Here is a 22,900-nt window from a genome sequence, read left to right as displayed (position 1 = left end):
GCCTCAACTACTTCCTCTGGCAGCTCATTCCACATACTCACTACCCTCTGTGTAAAAAAAGTTGCCCCTCAGGTCTTTCTTAAATCTTTCCCCTCTCACCCAACATCTGTGCCCCCTAGATTTGGACTCCCCTACACTGGGGAAAAGACAGCTACCATCCACCTTATCTATGCCCCTCATGATTTTATAAACCTCAATAAAGATCACCCTCATTCTCCTACGCTCCAAGGAATAAAGACCTAGCCTGGCCAACCTCTCCCTATGATTCAGGCCCTCTAGTCCTGGCAACGTCCTTAAATCTTTTCTGCACTCTTTCCAGTTTAACCACATCTTTCTTCTAACACTGTGACCAAAACTGTACACAGTACTCCAAGTGTGGCCTCACCAATGACTCATACAACTGCAACATAATGTCCCAACTCCTATACTTAATGCCCTGACTGATGAAGGCCAGCATGCGTAATGCCTTTTTCACCATCCTGTCTACCTCTGACACTGTTTTCAATGAACTATGCACTTGTACTCCTAGGTCCCTCTGTTCTATTACACTCTCTGGTGCCCTACCATTCATAGTACAAGTCATATGCTGGTTTAACTTTCCAAGATGCATCCCCTCACACTTATCTGTATTGAAATCCATTTGCCACACCTCTGCCCACTTTCCTTACTGATCAAGCTCCTCCTGTAATCTACAATAACCTTCTTCACTATCAACACCACCTCCTAATTTCGTGTCATCTGCAAACTTACATCTGCAAGCCTTGTGCGTTTGCCTCCAAATCACTTATATAAACAATGAATAACAAAGGTCCCAACACTGACCCCTGCAGCAACAACCTTCAACCACTGCCCTCTGCTTCCTACCTCCAAGCCAATTTTGAATCCACCTAACTAGCTCTCCCTGGATTCAATGGGAACTATCCTTCCAGACCAGCCTAGCATGTGGAACCTTATCGTAGGCCTTGCTAAAGTCCAAATAGACAACATCTACTGCCCTAACCTCATCTACCTTTTTGGTTACTTCTTCAAAAAACTCAAAGGTCTGTCAAGCATGACGCCCATGGTGGGCTAGTTTGGAGGGTTAGATCACATGGGATCAATGGTGAGCCAGCCAATTGGATACATAATTGGCTTGGTGGAAGGAGACAGAGGGTGGTCGGAGAGGGTTGTTACTCAGATTGTAGGCCTGTCACCAGTGGTGTACAACAGGGATTAGTGCTGTGTCCACTGTTGTTTCTCATCTATATTAATGATTCAGATGACAATATTGTTGATATGGTTAGTAACTCGCAGGTGACACCAAAATTGGTGGTGCAGTGGACAGTGAAGACAAAACAACTGATGAACTGGGGAAGTGGGCCAAGGAATGGCAGATGGAATTTAAGTTGGACAAATGTGAGGTGTTGCATTTTGCTAAATTAAACCAGGGCAGGATTTGCACAGTAAGTGGTAGGGCCCTGGAGAGTGTTGTCAGAGAAATCGAGGGGTACAGGTACATAGTTCCCTGAAAGTAGTGACACAGGTAGACAGGGTGGTGAAAAGGGCATTTGGCACTTCAGACAGGGCACTGAGTACAGGAGTTGGGATGTCATGTTACAACAGTACAAGTCCTTGGTGAGATCACACTTGGAGTGCAGTTCCAGTCACCTAGCTGCAGGAAGGATGTCATTTGGCTGGAAAGGGTGCAGAAAAGATTCATAAGGATGTTACCAGAACTGGACGGGAGAGGCTGGGACTTTTGTCTCTGGAGTGTAGGGGTAAAATTATAGAGGTTTATAAAATCATGAGAGACAAAGACAAGGTCACAGCCTTTTTCCCAGGTTAGGGAAGTGTAAGACTAGAGAATGCAGATTTAAGGTGAGAGTGGAAAGATTTGAAAGGGATCCGAGGGGCAATTCTCACACAGAGGGTGGGGGCTATAAGGAACAAGCTACAGAGGAAGCTGTTGAATTATTACATTTAAAAGACATTGGACAGATACATGGACAGAAAAGGTTTAGATGGATATGGGCCAAACGCAGACAAATGGGACTAGCCCGGATAGACATCTTGGTCAGGATGGATGAATTAGGCTGAAGGGCCTGCTTCCCCATCGTATAACTACGACTCTAAGTGTGCAAAGTTGTGGTTAGCAAGCACATGGGTGTGAGCAATCATGAAAGTACAAAGTAGCCTTGTCTCACAAAACTTGTCCTTTGGTAGCACCCACTGTTGAAAATGCACAATCTCTCAGGGCAAATGAGTCAAGAGTACATCCAAAATAAAACATTGCATGCACTGGCAGAAAATTCCTTTTTTGTAATCAACAACAATGTGCAACTTGCAGTCAGTTCTGAAGCTATCCAGTCAGGTCTCCCAATGTCAGCAGGGTGTCCCTTTAAGTAACAAGAAAAGCAGCAAACCAGCACAATATGCTCCAAGCTTGAGAGTGTTCCAAGGCAGTCATTGTGTGGAGAATTCGGCTCCAGTTTTCATCAGTGTGGACATGAACAAGCATTGCATGCATGAATAGTGATTCACTTGGTGCTCATATGCTGTGAGAAAATGTCAGATGTCCTCCCAATGATTTCGACCAAAAATGCTGATGAGATTTCACAAATGGCGTAATTTGACCTGGTAAAGATCATGAATGCAACTTGCTCCAGTATCAGATCAAAATTGACTCATGTAGTGCTGATTTTTTTTCAGTGATACATGATCCAACTTCTAGCCAATTGTTGCCTACTTTAATTTTTACTCCTACACTTACACTAAGAGGGAATATTGAGTGGAAAACATTGGTACACAAAATAATTCAAGACAGAAAAATTTACCGTTAAATATTACTCTTCCTGTAACATTGACAGAATGGCCATTCCTGGGGACACCATTACACTTGGAGCAAAAAAACTATACTGTAAATCCAAAACAAAAACAAAATTCGGGAAGGATTCAGCAGATCAAGAGGGGGGAGAAACTGTACCGTCCACTTCATCCTATTTCAACATTCATGCAGTAATTCAAAGTCACAAAAGATCTTTATATTTCTCACCAAAACCAGCTGCTGAGAAGAGATCCCCCAGGGTACAATGACTACCCGCAATCTCCAAAGATACATAGAATGATGCAGCACAGAATGAAGCCATGTCCAGCTTTGGTTCTTTGTTAAAGCTATCCAGTTAATCTCACTTCAAATGCTTCTTTTCCCAAGCAATACCTTCATGTAGCTGTACATTTTCCTTTTGCACATCACTATTAAACCATACTTTCACATAGTATTTAACAAATTATAACCCATCATGTAAACCCATGTATAACCCATCGTGCTCCTTCCCAGGGCACCAATGCTCAAGACGAGGGGGCATGGCTTTAAGGTTATGGGTGGGAGGTTCAGGGGAGATGTCAGGGGGAGGTTTTTCACCCAGAGAGTGGTTGGTGCATGGAATGCACTGCCTGGGGTGGTGGTGGTGGAGACAGATACATTGGACAGGTTCAAGAGTTTGTTGGATAGGCACATGGAGGAATGTGAGATAGAGGGATATGTGGGAGGAAAGGGTTAGATAGTGTGAGGGTGGTTTGATGGATGGCACAACATGGTGGGCTGAAGGGCCTGTTTTGTGTTGTATGGTTCTATGGTTTACATCTCCTTTAGCCAATCATCTGAAATATGCAGCCTTTGGTTATCAACTCTTCTGCCATTCGAAACATTTCCAGCTTTTAAACCCAAATAAAAACATTCATGATTTTGAACATTCCATTAGGTTTCTTCTTTGCTTCTACTGCTCAAAGAATCACCCCGACTTCTTTTATCCTTTCATATTAATGAGTAATTTGTGGATAACCAAAAGATAAACTACAGATGCTGAAAAAAACAAAAACAAAAACAAAAACAAAAGCAGAGAATGCCAGAAATACTCAGCTGGTCATGCCACATCTGTGGGGAGAGAAGTAGAGTCAATGTTTCAGGTCAAGGGACCCAAGGGTGTTAGCTACCCAAGCAGAATACAAGATGTTGTTCTTCCAATTTGCGTTTGGCCTCTCTATAGCAATGGAGAAGGCAGAGGACAGACAGGTTTGTGTGGGAATGGAAAGGATAGTCAAAATGACATGCAATCAGAAGCTCAAGATGGCCGTTGCAGACAAATGGCAGGCGCTGCACAAAATGGTTGTCTAGGCTACACTTGATTTCACCAATGTAGAAGAGGCCACATCACAAGCACCAAATGCAGAAGACCAGGTTAGAAGAGGTGCATGTGAACTACTGACTCACCTGGAAGGGGCTGTTTAAGACCCTGGATGGTGGTGAGCGAGGAAGTAAGGGACAGATGTTACACCTCCTACTGTTGCAGGGGAAAGGACCCGAGGACAGGGAAGGGTGGGTAAGAAGGGATGAGTGGATCAGGAAATCACAAAGACAGTGGTCCCTGCAGAAAGTAGAAAGTTGGGGAGAGGGGAAGATGTGACTGGTGGTGGGATCATATTGGAGCTGGTGGAAATGGCAGAGGATGATGTGTTGGATGTGGAGGCTGGTGGGATGAAAGGTGAGCGCCAAGGGAACTCGATTGCTATTCTGTCTGTGGAGAGGGTGGGTCATCAGAGCAGATGTGGGAAAATGGAGGAAATACGTGTAATGAGCCCCATCAACGATGGCAGAGGGGAAGCCACATTTCCAGAAGAGAGAGGACATTTCAGAAGCCCTCAAGAAGGCGGCCTCATCTTGAGAACAGATGTGGCAGAAATTGAGAAAAAAAAATAGCATTCTTACAGGAGGCAGGGTGGGAGTAAATATAGTTGAGGTTGTTGTGAGAGTCAGTTGGTGTCTGGAAGATGTCAGTGGCAAATCTGTCTTCTGAGATGGAGACCAAAAGATCCAGCAAAGGAAAAGTGTCAGAGATAGTCCAGATGAATTTGGGGCAGGGTGGAAGTTGGTGGCAAAGTTGGTGAAATTAATGATATCTGCACAATTGCAGGAAGCAGCATTGATGCAGTCCCGTTCCAAGCCTATTCTGGGAAACTCACACCACCCCCCCCCCCCTTTCTCCCCTATATTGACAATTGCATTCTTGCTGCATCAGTTTTCAAGATGAGGCCTTTACTCTGTGGTTTCTGAAGTATCCTCCTCCTTCCAGAAATGTGGCTTCCCTTCAGCCATAGTCGATGGAGTCCTCACATGCATTTCTTCAATTTCCTGCACATTTCTCAGCACCAACCCCCAAGCAGAACAGGGATAGAGTTCCCTTGGTGCTCACCTGTCACCCCAGCAGCCTCCGCATCCAACTGATCATCCTCCACCATTTCCACCAGCTCCAACGTGATCCTAACACTGGTCACATCTTCCCCTCTCCCCAACCTTTCTACGAGGACCACCCTCTTCATCATTCACTAGCGTGCTCATCCTTCCTCACCATCCCCACCCTGTCCTTTCTCATGGAATGATAGGTGTTACCAATGTCACCTCACCTCCTCCATCACTATCCGGGGACCTAACTGGTGAGGCAGAGGTTCACCTACACCACTTCTAACCTGGTCTACTGCATTCAGTGCTCATGATGTGGCCTCTTCTTCATTGGTGAAACAAAGCATAGATTAGACAACTGTTTTGCGAAGCATCTGTGTTTTGTCCGCAACAGCGATTTTGAACTTCTGGTTGCATGTAATTTTAAACTTTCCTTCCCACTCCCACACTGACCTGTCTGTCCTCAGCCTTCTCCATTGCTACAGAGAGGCTAAACATAAATTGTAAGAACAACATCTTATATCCTGCTTAGGTAGCTAACAATCCAAATGGTATGAACGTTTTCCAAACTGCAGGTTACCCAAACTCACATATCCATCTCCTCTTCTTCTTGCTTTGTTTACCTCTCCCAATCCACCCGCAAAGCATTGCGACCAGAACTAAATACAATAGTCCGATTATACCTAATTAGTGTTTTATAAAGGGTTAACGTGATTTCCTTGCTTTTATACTTTATTTGGCTATTAATAAACCAAGTTTACCTTTTTGCTTTAAACCTCGACTTTCCCTGTCACCTTCACGTTGCAGAGTCTCTGTTCTCAGACAGTTTAAAAACTGCAATTTAGTTCATTTTGCCTCTGCTTTCTACTATCAAATCCCACAATTCACACATCACCATTAAATTTCATCTGCCAAATATTTGGTCATTTCACCAACTATGTTCTCCAAGACATTTTTTTCCTCCAGAATTATCATTTTTATACTTCCAACTTTTGCACCTTTGAAATTATACCTTGCACTTCATGCCCCCAAACCAGAAATAGTTCAAATAAGCCTGCGCACGCTGCTGTTTGCTTCAGTCAAGTTCAGGACATTAACCAATAATGAGAACGTTTTTTCCACTTTAACTTTTTGGGATCGTGTAGCACCAAATGGCAATACAAACCCTTTCGTGCAATAATGCAATTTAAAAATAACTCACCGGAGAAAGTACTTTTCCGCCTCGAAGGGACAACTTGGCCTTGCTGACCTCATTCCCATCCATCTCCATAGTTACCGGTACATTGATCCCGCCCCCTTCGGGAGACGTCAGGAATTCGAGAGCGGTGACACGGGCCAATGGGCGGGGCATCCGCGGGCGGTGAGAATAAGTGTAACGCAACTTCCGGTCCTGTTCTACCTCTTGCATCATCTACGCCAGCGACAGAACAGAATATAATGGAGAGCGGTGAGGGTGAGTGGCCTCAACTGATGAGATGTCCTACGGCTAGAGAGCGCGGATGCTGAGCACGGCAGAAGTTCTGTGTCCGTTTCATTCTGTGGTAGGGCAAGAGTCAGACTCTTTGCAGCTGTAGAGCTGGTGAGACCGGTCCCTAACTGCAGCACTGCTGCCAGAGACCGGCCGTGATTAACCTAATGGTCAACCCCATTCAACTTCATAAACAATCTCATCTCTGTTGTCAGTCTGGTCTGAGGCTCACTGTAAGCAGAAGATGAGTTGGGTGAAGACGAATAGCTGCAAGCAACGGGTGTATTGAACCCAGTCATTTCACAGGAAAGAGAAACTGAAAGCAGAAAGTACTGGAAATGGCCAAGTCAGGATAGTATTTGGGGAGAGTTCTGGTGAAAAGTCATTAACCTGAACATTAATGCTGTTTCTCCCTTCACAGATGCTCCTAATTGTCCAGCGTTTTTAATTTTAAATTTACATAATCTGCAATTCTTTTGATTTTTCGAAAGTTCAAGTGAAATAGAGCTCTTGATCTGATGTTAAAACTTTTTGTATAAAATGTACCTGAGAAGCTCTAAATTCACTGAAATCTAGTCCTTCAAACGTTGTTCCAGCTGTAATCTTTCATGTGCTTAGTTATGTTCCCTAAATTTACCAGTGGCAGAATGTGTAAGTCCTGATCATAATTCTGTTAGTTTTAGCATTGTTATGGAGGAGGACTATTTATAAGCAAATCTGAAGTTGCACAAATAGCCAGGAAACAATGACTTGAAGTGACTGATAATAGGAACCATTCAAGGGCAGTATGCTGAGAGTTTGAAGCAATTATGTTCTCACAAAGATACTGGCTGGGAAATCCAGGGTCCCATAAATGTCACAGAGCATATTGAGTAGGAAAAGTTTTTTTAAAAAAAGCTCATCTACAACTATCTGCTCTCTGCTGTTCCTTGGGTATCTGACAGTGGATCACCTGTCACCAGTCCTTTTTCATTACTCCCTTTAGAGTAGTTGCTCACTTCCAAACTAGAACTCTTCCATTCATAAATTTATATAAATGACTACATCAACATCATGACTTTGATGGAATTCTTCTGGAATAATAATAAAACATTCCTTTTGAAAATAATCTCTCCATACCTTCAATTGTTTGGCCTGTTCAGAACACAATAATGAAACTCACCTTGGTCTACTGCCGTCCTATACTTCTGACACTGTCTCTTTCTTTGAGCATCATGCCTTATTCCAGCCACCTTGCCCCTCAAGTAAAATTCCCATTCTCTACTATGCACTGTGTAATAAAACATTTACGCTCTAATTATCCTCCAGTCCTTAAATCTCTCACTCCATATAATCTCAATTCCTATTGATGGTCAGCCCTTGACCTTACCATCTTGTATGTCCTTGCTTTTCCCATCTCAATTAAGCACAACGTCATCCCTAATTTTCAATCTATTGCTCTCTACCTATACATCTTCCTGTCTCCAAAATCCACTTTTCTTCTGGAAACAATTTCCACTTTCAAAACTTCTCAGTCTAGCCTTTGGCCCACCATTTGTGATGACATTTCTGCAACTACCGATCTGCCAAACAGCTTCAGTACCCTCTGTCATTCTGGCTGCTCCACATTCTTAAATTCAAGAGACTTGAACAGTTATATAGAGCAATGGGGTTTAGCTTTTCAGTACTAAGGTGGCTGGAAGATGCAGAGCACCAATATGCCCTAACTTGCCAAAATTGTTACCTTTGCAGGACCCTGGCTTCATTGTGCTACTGTGAATTATCACACTTGACTCTTTTTCTTCTTGAGTTTCCTCTTGTGTTCAAAAAGTGCATAGGAGCTCTTGAGTTTCTTTGTCACCAAAAACTGAGTTCATGTAGTTAGTTGTCTTGTATTATGATAACAGAACTGTACACCATGCTCCAGATGTGGCCCATCCAACAATTTAGATAGCTGTGGAGAGAAACTTTTTATTGTTATCCTTGAGTTATAAAGTCTAACATTTCTTTCACCATTTTCACAAACTGATCTATCATTCTTTATGTCTAAGGAGGACTTAATCTGTAGCTGCATTGAAATCTGTCAGTTAAACACAGGGTTTTGTCCATTCACTTTATCCATCTATATCTTTTTGTAACATGTTCCCAACTTAATTATGCCATCAGCCTGTACTGTTGCATCAGAAAACTCAGACCTCTATTGTAATATCCAAACCTTAAAAGTGAATAGTAGAAGCATCAACAAAGATTGTTGTAGAAACCAGCAGTTGAGGATGCAAACCTATTATCCTGAATTTATCTTTTACTGAAGCCAATCTCTTAGCTTTAAAAAAGCTTTCAATTTTATGAGCTTTACTTTTAGTAAAGCCTTTGAAAACAAAAATGTTGTAAGATACAATGAGATTTCCCCTCGTGTCTCTGAACTCTGGGGAATATTGTCCCAGTCTATTCAATCTCTCCTTGTATGGTAAACCTGTTATCCCTGGGACATTTCTAGTGAATTACCTCTGCATTCCTCTAAGCCAAATACACATGTACATCCTTTCTCAACCAAAACGATATACTATACTCCAGGTGCAGTCTTATTGAGATCCTACACTATTGCAGTAAAACGTCTTTCTACCTGTATCAAAATCTTCATAGTAAAGGCCAACAATATACCATATGTCTTCCTCATTATTTGCTGCATCTGCACGTGGGCTTTCAATGACTTGTGTATAAGGCCTTCAGTTGCTTCGAACAACATCAACGTTACCAGTCTCTCACTTTTTAAAAAAAAACTCTGCCTTTATGCTTCAAAGTGGAGAAATTATATTGCATCTGCTTTGTTCACATCTACTCATTAATCTTGTCTGCATCTCCTTGAAGCTCCTTACATTCTCCTCCTTCATATTCACAATGAGCTTTACTTTTAACTAAGGTATTATTCACAAGTTATTCGGTCCCTGTTTTAAAATCATACATTTGCCCTTCATTTTTATATTGATGTTGTGCCACGCTTACAGGTGAAGTGATGAAATGACAGTGTGATGTTTATATCACCAATCTTGTACCATTGAGATGATGCATTTTCAATGAAAAGGTTTCACTTTTTGCCCCACAAACAATTTGCCCCAACTTGCCTTCCTGATGATATTGTCAATAATTTCTGTACCCTGAGCTACTTGCTCTTTGCCCATTACTTCTTTTTCATTACTCCTGAACGCAAGTAGCCACTATCTTCAAAACACTTGGTTGTTCTTTCAAAATACTCACCTCCCATGCTACTGATGGTAGGCTAATAGGTCAGTAGTTCCTGTTTTGGACACACCTGCTGCCCTCCAATCCACAAGAACAGTTACAGAATCTATAGAATTTTGGATGATGATATCCAGAGCATTCATTACCTCGAAAGCTGCCTCTTTCATACCAATGGGATATACAGTGTAGATTATTGGGTCTTTAGGATAGATTACCAAAGTCTCTCTGACTTCTCTTTTTTTAATTAATACTTCAGTTCCTTATTTCTGCTAACCATTTGTTCACTCTATTTCTGGCAGATTTTTTTTCTTCTATTAAGAAGCAATGCAAGATAGTTGTCAAATTATTCTGTAAATTCTTGATTCCCCGTTTCAATTCTCTCAGCTCTGTCTGTAACTGACCCACATTTGCCCTATAGAAGCTCTTTACGTCCTTAAAGTCTGAATTTTTCTCCCCCTGGGATATACATTTCCTTGCCAATAACAATGATGAGGAAGATATAAAACATTGCTTCTTCAACTTTGCATTAGCAATTCCATGATAAATCATAATGTTATCAGTACTCTGTATATGAAGTTCCTGACTGATGTGCTTTGGGTATCCATCACTAATTCAGATTATGTATAATGCTTGCGACTGACACTACATTGTATATTTCCATATCCCCTCCCTACCGAATTTATCTCATAACAAACTGAAGTGGATATATTTGATTGGTCAATGTGCATGTGATATGAATAGCTTTATAATGTGGTTTGTAATTCAAATAATCTTAAAGTGGAAGCTTTGGGGAAAAAATCAAACTGCCTTTATCCTCTCAATTTGCTGAGTGGACATGCAGAGTGAAGAGCAGTGATTTGCACTTTTTATTTAACTATCAACATGATTGTGGATATTCTTCTAAAACCAACACGGAATATGCAGCAGTTAAGTAGTCATTCAATCCAGCTGATCTGGGCTATTAATTTTACTGTGTATATCATTGGATCCATTTAGATTATAGCAACGAAACAACGTGATGGAGGGAACGTATATTGTGATAGGATACTAATCTAACAGGCAGCTGTGTCCTGGATATTGAGCTTCTGGAGTATGGTTGAGTCTGCTGTCTTCCACCCAAGTGGATTATGTCTCTAAAGTTGTCCTTTGTAGATGGTGGAAAAACTGAGGAATTGTGAAATGAGTCATAGGATAACATTCACTGGAAATGTTACCCTAAGATGCGCACAATTGGCCATGGTATTTATGAGGCTAGTCTACTGAACTAGTCAGTGGTGACCTCCTAGGATTTTAATATAGGAATTCGCAATGGAGATTGAACATGAGGTATTGTTGGGTTAAATGCTCTAATTGAGATGTGCATTGCCTTAACCTTGTGTGGCATGACTGTCATTCACTACTTAGCAGTCCAAGAATGTTGTTCAGGTCTTGCTGTGTCTAGGTACAGATTGCTTCATTATCCAAGGAGCTGTGAATCTAATTGACTACGATGCAATCATCAGCAAGTATTCCCACTTCTAATCTTGTGATGGAGAGGAAGTCATTGCTGAAGTTGCTGACAATAATAGGTCCTAGGACACTACCTGATGAACTCCTGGAGCTGAACTGATCTGGCTTCCTACAGCCATGAGCATCTTCCTGTGTGCCAGGTATGACTGTAGTCAATGTAGAGTTCTCTGCCAGTCCCACTTTTCTACTTTACCAGGGTTCAGTCAAATGTATTCAATCTCACTTAACATCTAGAATTCAGTTCTATTTGTAAGTTTGGATCAGAGCAGCAGTAAAGTCTTTGAGAATCATTATATAAGATCTGAGTATTGGGAAGCAGATTATTGATGAGTTTGTGTCACACAACAGTAGTACCAACAATGTATAATCACTTTGCTGCTGATTGAGAACAGATTGATGGACTAGATCTATCCTGCTTGTGAACAGTCCCTAAATGGACAGTATTTCTCCAGTTGCCAGTCTGTAGCTACACTGGAACAGCTGGGTTAGTTCTCGGTTTAGTAACTGAAGAACTAGAATGGTGAACTGTGCATGACTTTTTGTTTAAGATAAACAGAAACATTGGTTCTGAAGATGCGTCCATTCCCCACATTGTGTCTTGCAGCTTTCTGCTATGGCGAGCTCCTTGATATAGAACCTGACAAGAGTGGAATGGAGGCTCTAAATGATTATCTTGCTACACGAAGTTACATCGATGGTTTCGTATTTTCACAAGCTGATGTGAAAATATTCCAATCAATACAAAAACCACCTCCTGATCAATACTTCCACGTGGTGCGATGGTACAGGCACATTGCAGCAATTTGGGATTGCACCCAAGATGATGCCAAAACCTGTAGTCTCCACACATGTGAGTAGTGAGGATCTGTGTGGCAGTTCACATGAGGCATCTGTGCAACACAAATACATGGGGCTTTTGGCTTAATTTTGTAATGCATCCCATTTCGCATTTTTTATTAATTTATTGGAAATGGTAAAGATGGGTTTTTAATATATTTTCTTAGATGCCTTTAAGAGGGAGGTGCTAAGTTGCTGTCTTGAACTCTTGCCGTCAGTGTGAAGGTATTCCTACACATTCTGTTGGGGATTTACAGGTTTGAAGAAACGGTGATATAAGTCAGAATGGAGTGTGACTTCGAGGAGAAGTGGAGATGATGGTGCTCTCATACTCCTGGGACCCTTAGGAAGATTATTTATTTGGAAGGTGCTGTTGAAGAAACCTTAGTTCCTTTGTAAATGATGTACACTGACCATTGTTCACCAGTGGTAGAAAGAGTGAATGTGCTTTGGATGCCAATCAATAAGACTGGATTATCACAGAAGAAGTTAAACCAATTGGAGGTGAAGAGGAAAATATTCTATTACACATTTAAAAGTGGTAAAAGGTTTGAGGAGTTAGAAAGTGGTCCCTCTCCCCAGAATACATTGGGTCTTGTGGTCATGGTGTTTCTGTGGCAAGTCCAGTCAAGTTTCGGGTCAATTCTGACCCAGTGAAGGATTTAGTTGTAAATACATTGAATGTTAAGGATAAGTGGTTAGGGCTTTACTCTTTGGAGAGGAAGAGGATGAGAGGAGACATGATAGAGGTGTACAAAATATTAAGAGGAATAGATAGGCAGCCAGCACCTCTTTCCCAGGGCACCAATGCTCAATACAAGAGGGCATGGCTTTAAAGTAATGGGTGGGAAGTTCAAGGGAGAATTCAGAGGAAGGTTTTTTTACCCAGAGGGTGGTTGGGGCGTGGAATGCGCTGCCTGGGGCGGTGGTGGAGGCAGGTACATTGGTCAAATTCAAGAGATTGCTAGATAAGCACATGGAGGAATCTAAAATAGAGGGATACGTGGTAGGAAGGACTTAGATGGTCTTAGGCGAGGTTTAAAGGTTGGCACAACATTGTGGGCCAAAGGGCCTGTATTGTGCTGTACTGTTCTGATTCTGGATCCTCTCCTATGGGGATGATCATTGCTTGGCACTTGTGTGATGTGAGTAGCAGTTGCCAGTTATTAGTCCAAGCATGAATGTTGTTGTTTGTGCATGTAAGCGCTTCTTCTGTATCTGAATTGAAAGTGAACACTGTGCAATCATCAGTGAACTCCTCCAGTTCTGATCAAGGTCATAACTGAAGAGAGTTGAGGTGAGGAAACTGTTTAGAGCAATTATTACAATGACATTCTGGAGCTAAGATGATTGATCCAAATAACTTCAACAGTCTTCCTTCATACTTGGTATGACTCCAGCTAATGAAAAGATTTCTCCCTTATTCACATTGACTTCAACTTTTCTGGGAGTCCTGGGTATCAGGCAATCCATTCTCACCTCTTATCTGGATTTCAGCACTTTTTTTATGCGTTTGTGCCGAGGTCATAGTGCTGTAGACCCAAATTGAACTGGAATCTGCTGGTCTTGGAAAAATGCAAACTAAGCATCAGGTATTGATGAGTAAATGCACTAACTTGATAGCACTGCCCTTGACCCCTTCCAGTCTCTTTGTTAAAAACAAAAAATCAAAATAAAAACTGTTGATGCTGGAAATCTAAAGTTTAAAAATGGAAAATGCTGGAAATATTTAGTAGGTCAGGCTGCATCTGTGGGAAGAGAAATAGATTCAGGGTCTCCTTCCCAACTCTTGTTTCTCGTCCCACAGATATGTCCTGATCTGCTGAGTATTTCAAGCATCTTCTGTTTTTACTTTAAAGATGTTGGGCTGTTGGGGGCAATAGTTGGACAGATAGGATTGATCTGTTTTGTCACAGAAGAGACAAAAGAAATTTTCCACTTTGTTGGATAGATGCTAGTGAGCTGGAACAGCTTGTTTTAAGGTGTGGTGAGTTTTGGAGCATAATTCTTCTGCACTTCAGCCAGGATATTTTAAGGGCCTATCACCTTTGCAATCCAAGTGCACCAAGCCATTTCTTGACGTCATGTGGAGTGACACAACTGCTAGAAGACTGGCATCTGGAGACCGAGATGGTTTATGTACTCAGCTCTTCTGGTTGAAGATGATCACAAACATTTTCACCCTCATCTTTTGTACAAATGCTGGACTCTGCCAGCTTTGAAGATGGTGGTATTGACAGAATCATCTACTAGTATTTTTTAATTGTCTAATGTCATTCATGAAGGGATGTGGCAGTACTGCAGAGCTTTCATGTAATTGTTTTGCATTCCACTCTTGCTGTTCAACATGCATGTGGTTCTTAGTTGTGGCTTCACCAGTTTGGCATTTCATTTTCTATTGAGCGAGTAATTCTTCACATCTGTTCTACATGCTTCACTGAACGGTGCCTGGGTTATCCTATTCCCAGAGCTGGTGACCTGGTGCTAGGCTCATATAATTTGTTGCGCAAGTCCTTTATATGGAACTTGAACTTGTCTCCCCCATCTTTGGTCCAGAATCTGGAGTTTTAGTCAAGTAACATAATGATTGTACAACTATTCTCCAGAGCAATGTTGATTAAAAAAAATCCTACTGCATATTTAGGAAACCAGAATATTCTGTTTGCTCCCAAAATCAAAATACTGTAGCTTCTGAAAACATGAAATAAAAATACCTGAAATCCACCTGAAATATTCTCCCCACACTGACTGCCTGACCTGTTCAGAATTTCCACAATTTATTGTTCTCTTAATATCGTGGTTAACATTGCAATCTTAATCAATATTTTTAAACAAATGCTGGTTAATTAGATAAGAATCTCATTGTTAAGTCTCTGTGTGTAAATTTATTACTGCATTTGTCATGATCATAAATCAAACTGTATGTGAAATCCTTTGTGGTGCTTATCCGAAATGTTTAATGTGGCAGAAAGCTGCAAGTTTTTCAATTAAAGTAAATTTAGCTTCAGCGACATCACTTGTGGAAAGGTACTTGACTTTCAGCTGTTTATTTGCAAAACTACAAAGGCACATGAAAATGGAAAACTGAATTAAATTTAGTGAATGCCATCTGCTTTTTTTTACTGAATATCATCCAACACAAACTGCTTAATGAAGCCTATCGTATACCATCCCCAACTTTCAGTACACTACATTATACCACCTATCTTCACAACATTGCATCAATGTATACTTATGTATTTGGATGTAGTATCTCTATTTGACCTCAATTCCCTGCATTTTCTGCTGATTACACTACACTCTCTAGTTGACTAACATTAGAATGCTACATCCACTGCTTACCATGTTTCTACTTCACTCTTTTCCCTGCCTTCCTGAAGTTACTGATCTATGTAGCACAGTTCCCTTGCAAGCAACTACCTCTGGGCACCCTTCTTCCATGCCCATCCCTCATGTAAGAACTTGAATAATTGCAAGTCCTACCACAGGTCTCCAAATTTGGTCAACATCTGCCACTCTTATTCACCTCTTATGGGTGAAATCAGTGGATAGACATTAGAAACAGGAATGCAACAAACTGCTGCTCTGTCTCAAAATTGACACTCAGAACTAAGTAAATCAGAGATGAGATTATTCATCATGAAGCAGAGATTCAGTAAGGGATTTCCTTTTTTTAAAAGGTAATTTCTACTTTAGGATGTAGATTATCCACTGAGACACTGCAGTATCTTTCTCCAAGTGTTTAAAACAAAGGCACCAGTTGTTTGCAGTATTCATTATGCAAACTCGTAATTGTAATTAGATGTTTACAGTTTTAGCCTTCCTCTGGTGAAATGCAATTGTATAGCAAATTGATGCCAAGATTTCCTATATGAAAGGGTGTGATATCATTGGTACTAGTTTGCCAACAGATAGATATCCTTTTATATTTGTCTTTTAAAGTACTTCTGTTGACCACCACACCTTTTCATGATTGGTTATCATGATAACCTGTCAGTTGGTGGAAATTATTTCAGCTTTCTTTTTTATACCTTAATTTTTTCAAAGTTGCAGCTTATTTGACAAACATTGCGTGGTGTTGTACTGTTATAATTTGATGGCCTTGTCAATGAGCAATTCTGTGACCACCGATACAGACTTGATTCCTGCAAACAATTACTTAAAAATTAGACTCTGGTCTGTTTTAGTACATAAAATTGATGGTTGACAACCACATCCTCCTCATATGGAAGCTTTGACTGTGGGTCTTCTTTTTCAGCAAAAGTGAAGAGAATCCAACCACCTTGGTCTCTGCCATCAGAAATAAAACAACCTGAACTGCGTCTGTACAACAGTTTGACACGTAGTAAGGTCAGTATTGGTGATGAATAGAGCAGGATTATAGTATGAAATAAAAAGTTAGTTCTGATGAAGGGCTTTAAAACAGTCCAACATGCAATAACATCACATAACAGCATATGTCTCATTGCTGTTGGTTTTCAGGCCCTGAAATGAGGTAGTACTACACTTAAGCCATCCATTTGGTGCTTTGTCTACCCATGAGTAATGTTTGCCTGTATCCTTGGTACCTGCTACAGAATTAAACAGTCTGAATCAATGATGCCCAGCAGATATTTTAATCAAGCAATCTGTGCTAATGGTATCCAGCAGCTTCTCTCATTAAGCATAATTGTGACTGAGAAATATTTGACAAAAATTGCCATTGTTGTAGAGATTATTAATGTGGAGGAAATTATAAAAATTGGTAGGTGTAGAGCAGGGACCGTAGTAACTATAAAAGAGGATCCTTATTTTGAATTTTCTTGCTGATGATTTATATATTTCAAAATATTCTTGCTGTTTATTTCCAGCTGTTTCTATTCAATGCTGTTTTTATTGTCATTTTGCAACTGTATATAACAATCAGAGAATGAAAATTGCTTTAACTTTTTTAAAAAAAAGTAAGTGAAATATTCTAATTTCGGTGGAATCGGCATCCTAAGACAGACCAAGCAGCTCCAGAAAGGTCTAAGAGCTGTCCTGGTGACTGAAGAACATTGAAGGTTTACAGTAATGATACTTGCAAAAAAAGTATTACATGGAGTGTCTTATTCTAGGAACTTCCTCTACAGAGCCATCATTGTGATAAGGTTTTAAACAATTGCATTCACTCTGAAGATGCTGTTGCTTTTGGCTGGGGCAGAATTTTATAGCAATAGGCTCTTGTGCAAGTTACCATTTTTCACATGTTGAATGTCAACTTTGTTACGCATGTGAATTCAGTTCTTGCAATTATAATTCTATTTTCTGGAAGGAATAGATGAATGAGGACTAACAAGGGCAAGTCTGACTGCTTTTTTTCAGCTTTTCAACATCCCTGTAACACACTCTTCAACTGTAATGAAATCTGGGACCTCTAGTCCAAAAGGCTCAGGATTGCACTGTATCACTTAGTCTTTGGGAAGCAGTAATAAGATTTTTTTAAATACTCAAACCTCTTGGGAGCTGCCAGTTTTCTGAATCCAATTGTAATTTTTTCCAGTGGCTAGAATATTTAGAATAGCATTATTGTTGTTACCAACAGCATGCATTCAATGTACTCCAGACATAGAGATAAACATTTGAGGCTTTTTACACACATTGTCAATTTGCTCACTGACATATGACATTGTTTATAAAATTGGATGAATAAGATTGAAAGAAATACTCACTTTGGGCTGCTTTAAAATGTATTAATTATATTTTTAAATTGCTTTTCAACTTGTTCTACAAATGTGGCTGGTACCATAATGTCCAACTGCTGTTGTCCTGACTGTATTGAGTCACTCAAATGGATTTGACCAGGTGGTGATGGCATGTTTCTTTTCCTGAAGGAAATTAATGGAATTGGGTTTTTGTAATAGTACTCTAATCTGCCACCTTTCAAAATAATTTCCTGGTGCTACTCCACACATTACAAGATTTGTTGCACTTATCAACACTGCTTGCCTTGTTGGGTTGGTCTCTGTTTTGCTAGTATGATCCAATAATCAATTGGTCACTATCAATTTCTAAATGTAAATACATATCTTTATGTATATCAATGGATGTAAATTGTTTCAAATAAGTGTTATCTCTGCAGGTCTGGACTATGTAGAGTACTTATTGCTGAGATTATGCCATATGTAACATTTCAGCCACAGAAAGCAATTGTAGTCACAATTACACTTGAAGCCCATGATAAAAAGATACTGTAGCTCAGTTTGGGGAATATGCATGCTCCTGGCTAATCTCACTTGTGAGCCTTTAAAAGATTTTCAACCACTGGGCTCTTCCTGTTTCTTTCTCCCAGCATCTTTGTTTCTTTTCAATTTTTACCCTACCAGCCTATTTCACAAAATTCTTGTTTTACCTCAAATAGGAAGGTTTCTCTTATTGGGGTTGGTAGGTACATATCTACATGGAAACTTGGTTTTATTCTCGATACTTTGGTCCTCAACCAGCCTAGGTTACTCAATGTACTCCAGACATGCAGAGATAAACAGTTGAGGTTTTTTTTACACACATTGTCAGTTTGCTCACTGACACATGACATTCTTGATGAAATTGAGCTTGTGTGTTTCTTTTCAGGAGATCTTCCGTCCTCAGAATGGGAAGAAGGTGTTGTGGTATTGTTGTGGCCCCACAGTTTATGATGCTTCCCACATGGGACATGCAAGGTAATCTGCCACACTACTTATTACAATGCTTCCTCTGGTAATTCTTCAGTTAAACTTTGCTTCGGTAAATCTTTGTTAAATTTAGTGCATCTTCAGTGCAAGTAGAAGACACATGTTTCTTGTTTCACACACAATGTGCACATTTGAACAGTTAGTACCAGAAAATACAAGTGTGTATTTGAAGAGACTGATTAAAACAAAACATTCAATGTCTTGCCTTTCTCTCGTGATTCTGGACAGCCACCTACAAGTGTCAGAATTGCATTTTTATGTCATGAGGCAGCATTGAAGGCCTGGTGTTACCAGCATGGTGCATTGTGATCTGTTGGTCAGTTTATGAGACATTAATGGCAAATGCTTGGCCTAACAGGCATTGGGGCATACAATTCAAAGTTGTTTCAGGTTTAATTACTGTGACCTTGCTAATCTTAATAGGTATTTTACAATTAGTTTTGTCATCAGACATGATGCTAATGCAAAATTAAGTAGAGTTTCTGCTCCAGTTGGTTCTGACAATTGTGAAGGTGATTGTGAGACTTTAGGAAGAAGCACAATTGTAATCTCAGCTATGGGCAGGCAGTATTAAGAAAACTAACAACCATCTATGATTCTTCAACCCAATCTGCTTGGAATTTCCTAGGCCAGCAATGTATGCCACTAGCATAGACTGAATTTATAGCCTTAAAGTTATTGCTTATTTCTTTTCCCAGGTCCTACATCTCCTTTGACATCCTCAGAAGGATTCTAATGAATTACTTCAAATATGATGTATTTTACTGTATGAACATTACTGATGTGGATGACAAGGTAAGGGTGTATTGTCATCACACTGTCTGCTCTTCAACTTAATCCCTCATTAGATTTCAATGATGTAGGTTCCATCTTGAACATTCTACTCAAACCCAACTACTCACTCTGCTCTGGCAACAAAACACAGGGCCATCTTAGCTTGACTGTCAGCTGATATTTAGTTATATGCATCAAACTTGTACACTTCCTTGCAATAAAGTATGGTAAATGATGGTAAATATAAAAGGATATATAGTATTATTGATTCATTGCTTTTACACAATTGTATTGATTCATGAAATCTGATCTCCAAAGCACAAAGAAAAATCCTTAAGTGTACTTATTGATTTATTGTTGCTATAAGTCACTGGCTCATTATGATCCCCTAGTGGTATAATTCTACCTCCACTTAAACAGTTTCACCCAATTTATTTTACAAGCAGCATCATGCAAGATGCACTTTTACAATTGAGAGTTTACAAATTCAAATTGGGTAACTTAAATTAGAATTGATACAGTGCTCAGACTTTTATTGAATTGGGAAAATGGTCACATTCAAACAGAAGAGGGAGCTGAAGTCTTGGAAGATGTGGAACTAGAGCAAATTGCAGATTTCCTGTTACCCAAGTTTACAAATACATGCTGTAGTCAATATCCTGTGCATAGAACAGTACAGGCCCTTAGGCCCACTATGTTGTGCTGACCATAGACATACAATCTAACCCTTCCCTCCTGCACAGCCCTTAACCTTCCATTTCTCTTACATCCATGTGCTTATCTATCCAAGAGTCTTAAGTGTCCCTATTGTATCAGCCTCTACCACCACCCCCAGCAGTGCATTCCAGGCACCCACTACTGTTTTAAAAAAGACCTCAGACATCTCCCCTAAACATTCCTCTACTCACCCTAAATGGGTGTCCTCTGGTATTGGCCTTTGCTGCCCTGGGGGGGGAAAGGCTACTGGCTGCCCAACCTATCTATGCCTCTCAATCTTGTACACTTCTATCAAGTCACCTCTTATCCTTTGTCACTCCAAAGGTGAAAAGCCCTAACTCACTCAACCCTTCCTCAAGACATGTTCTCCAATCCAGGCAGCATCCTGGTAAGTCTCCTCCACACCCTTCCTACAAGGTAACCAGAACTGAACAATACTCCAAGTGTGGTCTAACTAGAGTTTTATAGAGCTGCAACATTGCTTTGCAGCTCTTGAACTCAATCCCTGGCTAATGAAGGCCAGCACACCATACACCACTTTGACCACCCTATGAACTTGTGCAGCAACTTTGAGGGATCTATGAACTTAGACCAAGATCTGTCCCTCCACACTAAGAATCCTGCCATTAACCTTGTATTCAATCTAAGTTTAATCTTCCAAAGTGTTATCACTTCATACTTTTCCAGATTTAGATGTGTATATATAAAAAAAAAGCTGAGGTCTCAGAACAGATCCCTGCAGAACACCACTAGTCACCAACCTCCAGACAGAATACTCCATCTACTACCACCCTCTACCTTCTGTGGGTAAGCCAATTCAGAATCCATGCAGCCAAGTCTCCATGGTTCCCATACCTCATGACTATCTGGACAAGCCTACCACTGGGGAACCCTGTGAACTGAACATCTTAAAGTACATTTACACCACATCCACCTCTCTACCTTCAATTTTGTTAGCGAGGCATGACCCTCAAAGCCATGTTGACTATCCCCAATAAGACTATGCTTCTCCAAATACTTAAATCCTGTCCAACAATCCTCATCAATAGTTTGCCCACCACTGATGCAAGACTCAGTGGTCTATAATTTGCAGGGTTATCCCCATGATCTTTCTTGAACAAGATTTGCCATCCTCCAATCCTCTGGTACCACTCCTGTGGCCAGGGAGGACACAGCTATCATTGTCAACATGCCAGCAATCTCTCCCCTTGCATTCCATAGTAAGCTGGAGTATATCCCATCTGGCCCCAAGGATTTACCCATCCTAATGTTTTTAAAGAGAAGCTCCAACACTATCCCTTTCTTAACCTCTATATGCTCCAGCAGATTAGCTGCTTCTACACTGATCTCAAACAAAGACCCCTCCCTGGTTAGCACTGAAGCAAAGTATTCATTAAGGACCTCTCCTACCTCCTGGCACATGTTTTGCTCTGTGAGCAATCCTACCTTCACCCCTCCTGTTCTTCACATACATGTAGAACACTTTAGGGTTTTCCTTAATCCTACTTGCCAAGGCCTTCGTCTCCTCCAAGCTTCAAACTCCTTCCTGACTACATTATTATCAGGAACCCTGTCTGATTTTTGCTTCCTAAACCTTAAGTACACTTCCCTCCTTCCTCTTGAAGAAATGTTCCACCTCTTATCAACCATGGTTCTTTCAACCTACTATCCTTTTTCTCAGTGGGATGAACCTATCTAGAACCCCATGCAAGCGTCATCTCCAAACAACCTCCACGTTTCTGCCGTGCATTTCCAAGAAAAGCTGTTCCCAATTAATGCTCCCAAGTCCCTGCCTAATACTATTGTAATTAGTCCTCCCCCAATTAAATACTTAATTTAATCATGCTCCTAGCCTTGTCCATGGCTATTGCTAAAGGTCAGGGAGTTGTAGTCACCATCTCCAAAATGTTCACCCACTGAGAGGTCTGTCACCTGACCAGGTTCATTGCCTAGTACTAGATCCAGTCTGGCCTCACCTCCAGTCAGCCTATCCATACCGTGTCAGGAATCCTTCCCAGATAGGCCTAGCAAATCCTGCCCCATCTAAACCTTTTGCACCAAGGAGGTGCCAATCAATATTATGGAAGTTGAAGTCACCCATGACAGCAACCCTGTTATTTTTGCACCTTCCCAAAATCCATCTACCCATCTGCTCCTCAGTGTCCCAGTGGCTTTTTGGGGAGGGGAGCAGGGGGGTGCCTACAGAATACTCCTAATAGTGATTGCTCGCAATAGTGATTGGTTCATCAGTAGATGATCCCTCCACAACATCCTCCCTTTCTGCAGCTGTGATACTTAACCCAGTTAGCAATGCCAAGTCTCTGATGACCATAACATCGTAACTCCATGTACTGATAAATGCTCCAAGTTCGTCACCCTTATTCTTAATACTTAAGGCATTAATGCCCCATCCATTGCCTATCCCTCCTCCACAGTCTCTCTGCATAATGCATCAACCTTTACACCAACTGC

General features: G+C 40.8%; 1 protein-coding gene and 1 long non-coding RNA gene across 3 annotated transcripts in view; one reads left to right on the top strand and one right to left on the bottom strand.

Annotated features, from left to right (window-relative positions):
* The window catches only part of LOC127577843 (uncharacterized), a 43,257-nt gene extending 36,782 nt beyond the window's left edge, over window positions 1-6,475 (bottom strand). The window contains exon 1 of the long non-coding RNA XR_007957446.1: window positions 6,417-6,475. This is a non-coding gene — a long non-coding RNA (uncharacterized LOC127577843). The remainder of the gene's footprint in view (window positions 1-6,416) is intronic.
* Window positions 6,476-6,607: 132 nt separating this feature from the next.
* cars1 (cysteinyl-tRNA synthetase 1) overlaps window positions 6,608-22,900 on the top strand; it is a 69,343-nt gene continuing 53,050 nt past the window's right edge. Inside the window, exons 1-5 of one of the 2 annotated variants that reach the window (XM_052029435.1) lie at window positions 6,619-6,668; window positions 12,016-12,261; window positions 16,507-16,598; window positions 18,837-18,925; window positions 19,636-19,732. In XM_052029435.1, the coding sequence (XP_051885395.1) occupies window positions 6,653-6,668; window positions 12,016-12,261; window positions 16,507-16,598; window positions 18,837-18,925; window positions 19,636-19,732 (540 nt within the window). In that variant the 5' untranslated portion in view covers window positions 6,619-6,652. Of the gene's footprint in view, window positions 6,669-12,015; window positions 12,262-16,506; window positions 16,599-18,836; window positions 18,926-19,635; window positions 19,733-22,900 lie in introns of both variants that reach the window. The other variant, XM_052029436.1, reaches the window with a different exon arrangement.

The sequence above is a fragment of the Pristis pectinata genome, chromosome 14, assembly GCF_009764475.1.
Source record: "Pristis pectinata isolate sPriPec2 chromosome 14, sPriPec2.1.pri, whole genome shotgun sequence".
Taxonomy (NCBI): domain Eukaryota; kingdom Metazoa; phylum Chordata; class Chondrichthyes; order Rhinopristiformes; family Pristidae; genus Pristis; species Pristis pectinata.
Note: the sequence above shows the minus strand (reverse complement) of the source record. Positions and strands in the feature narration are given on the sequence as shown.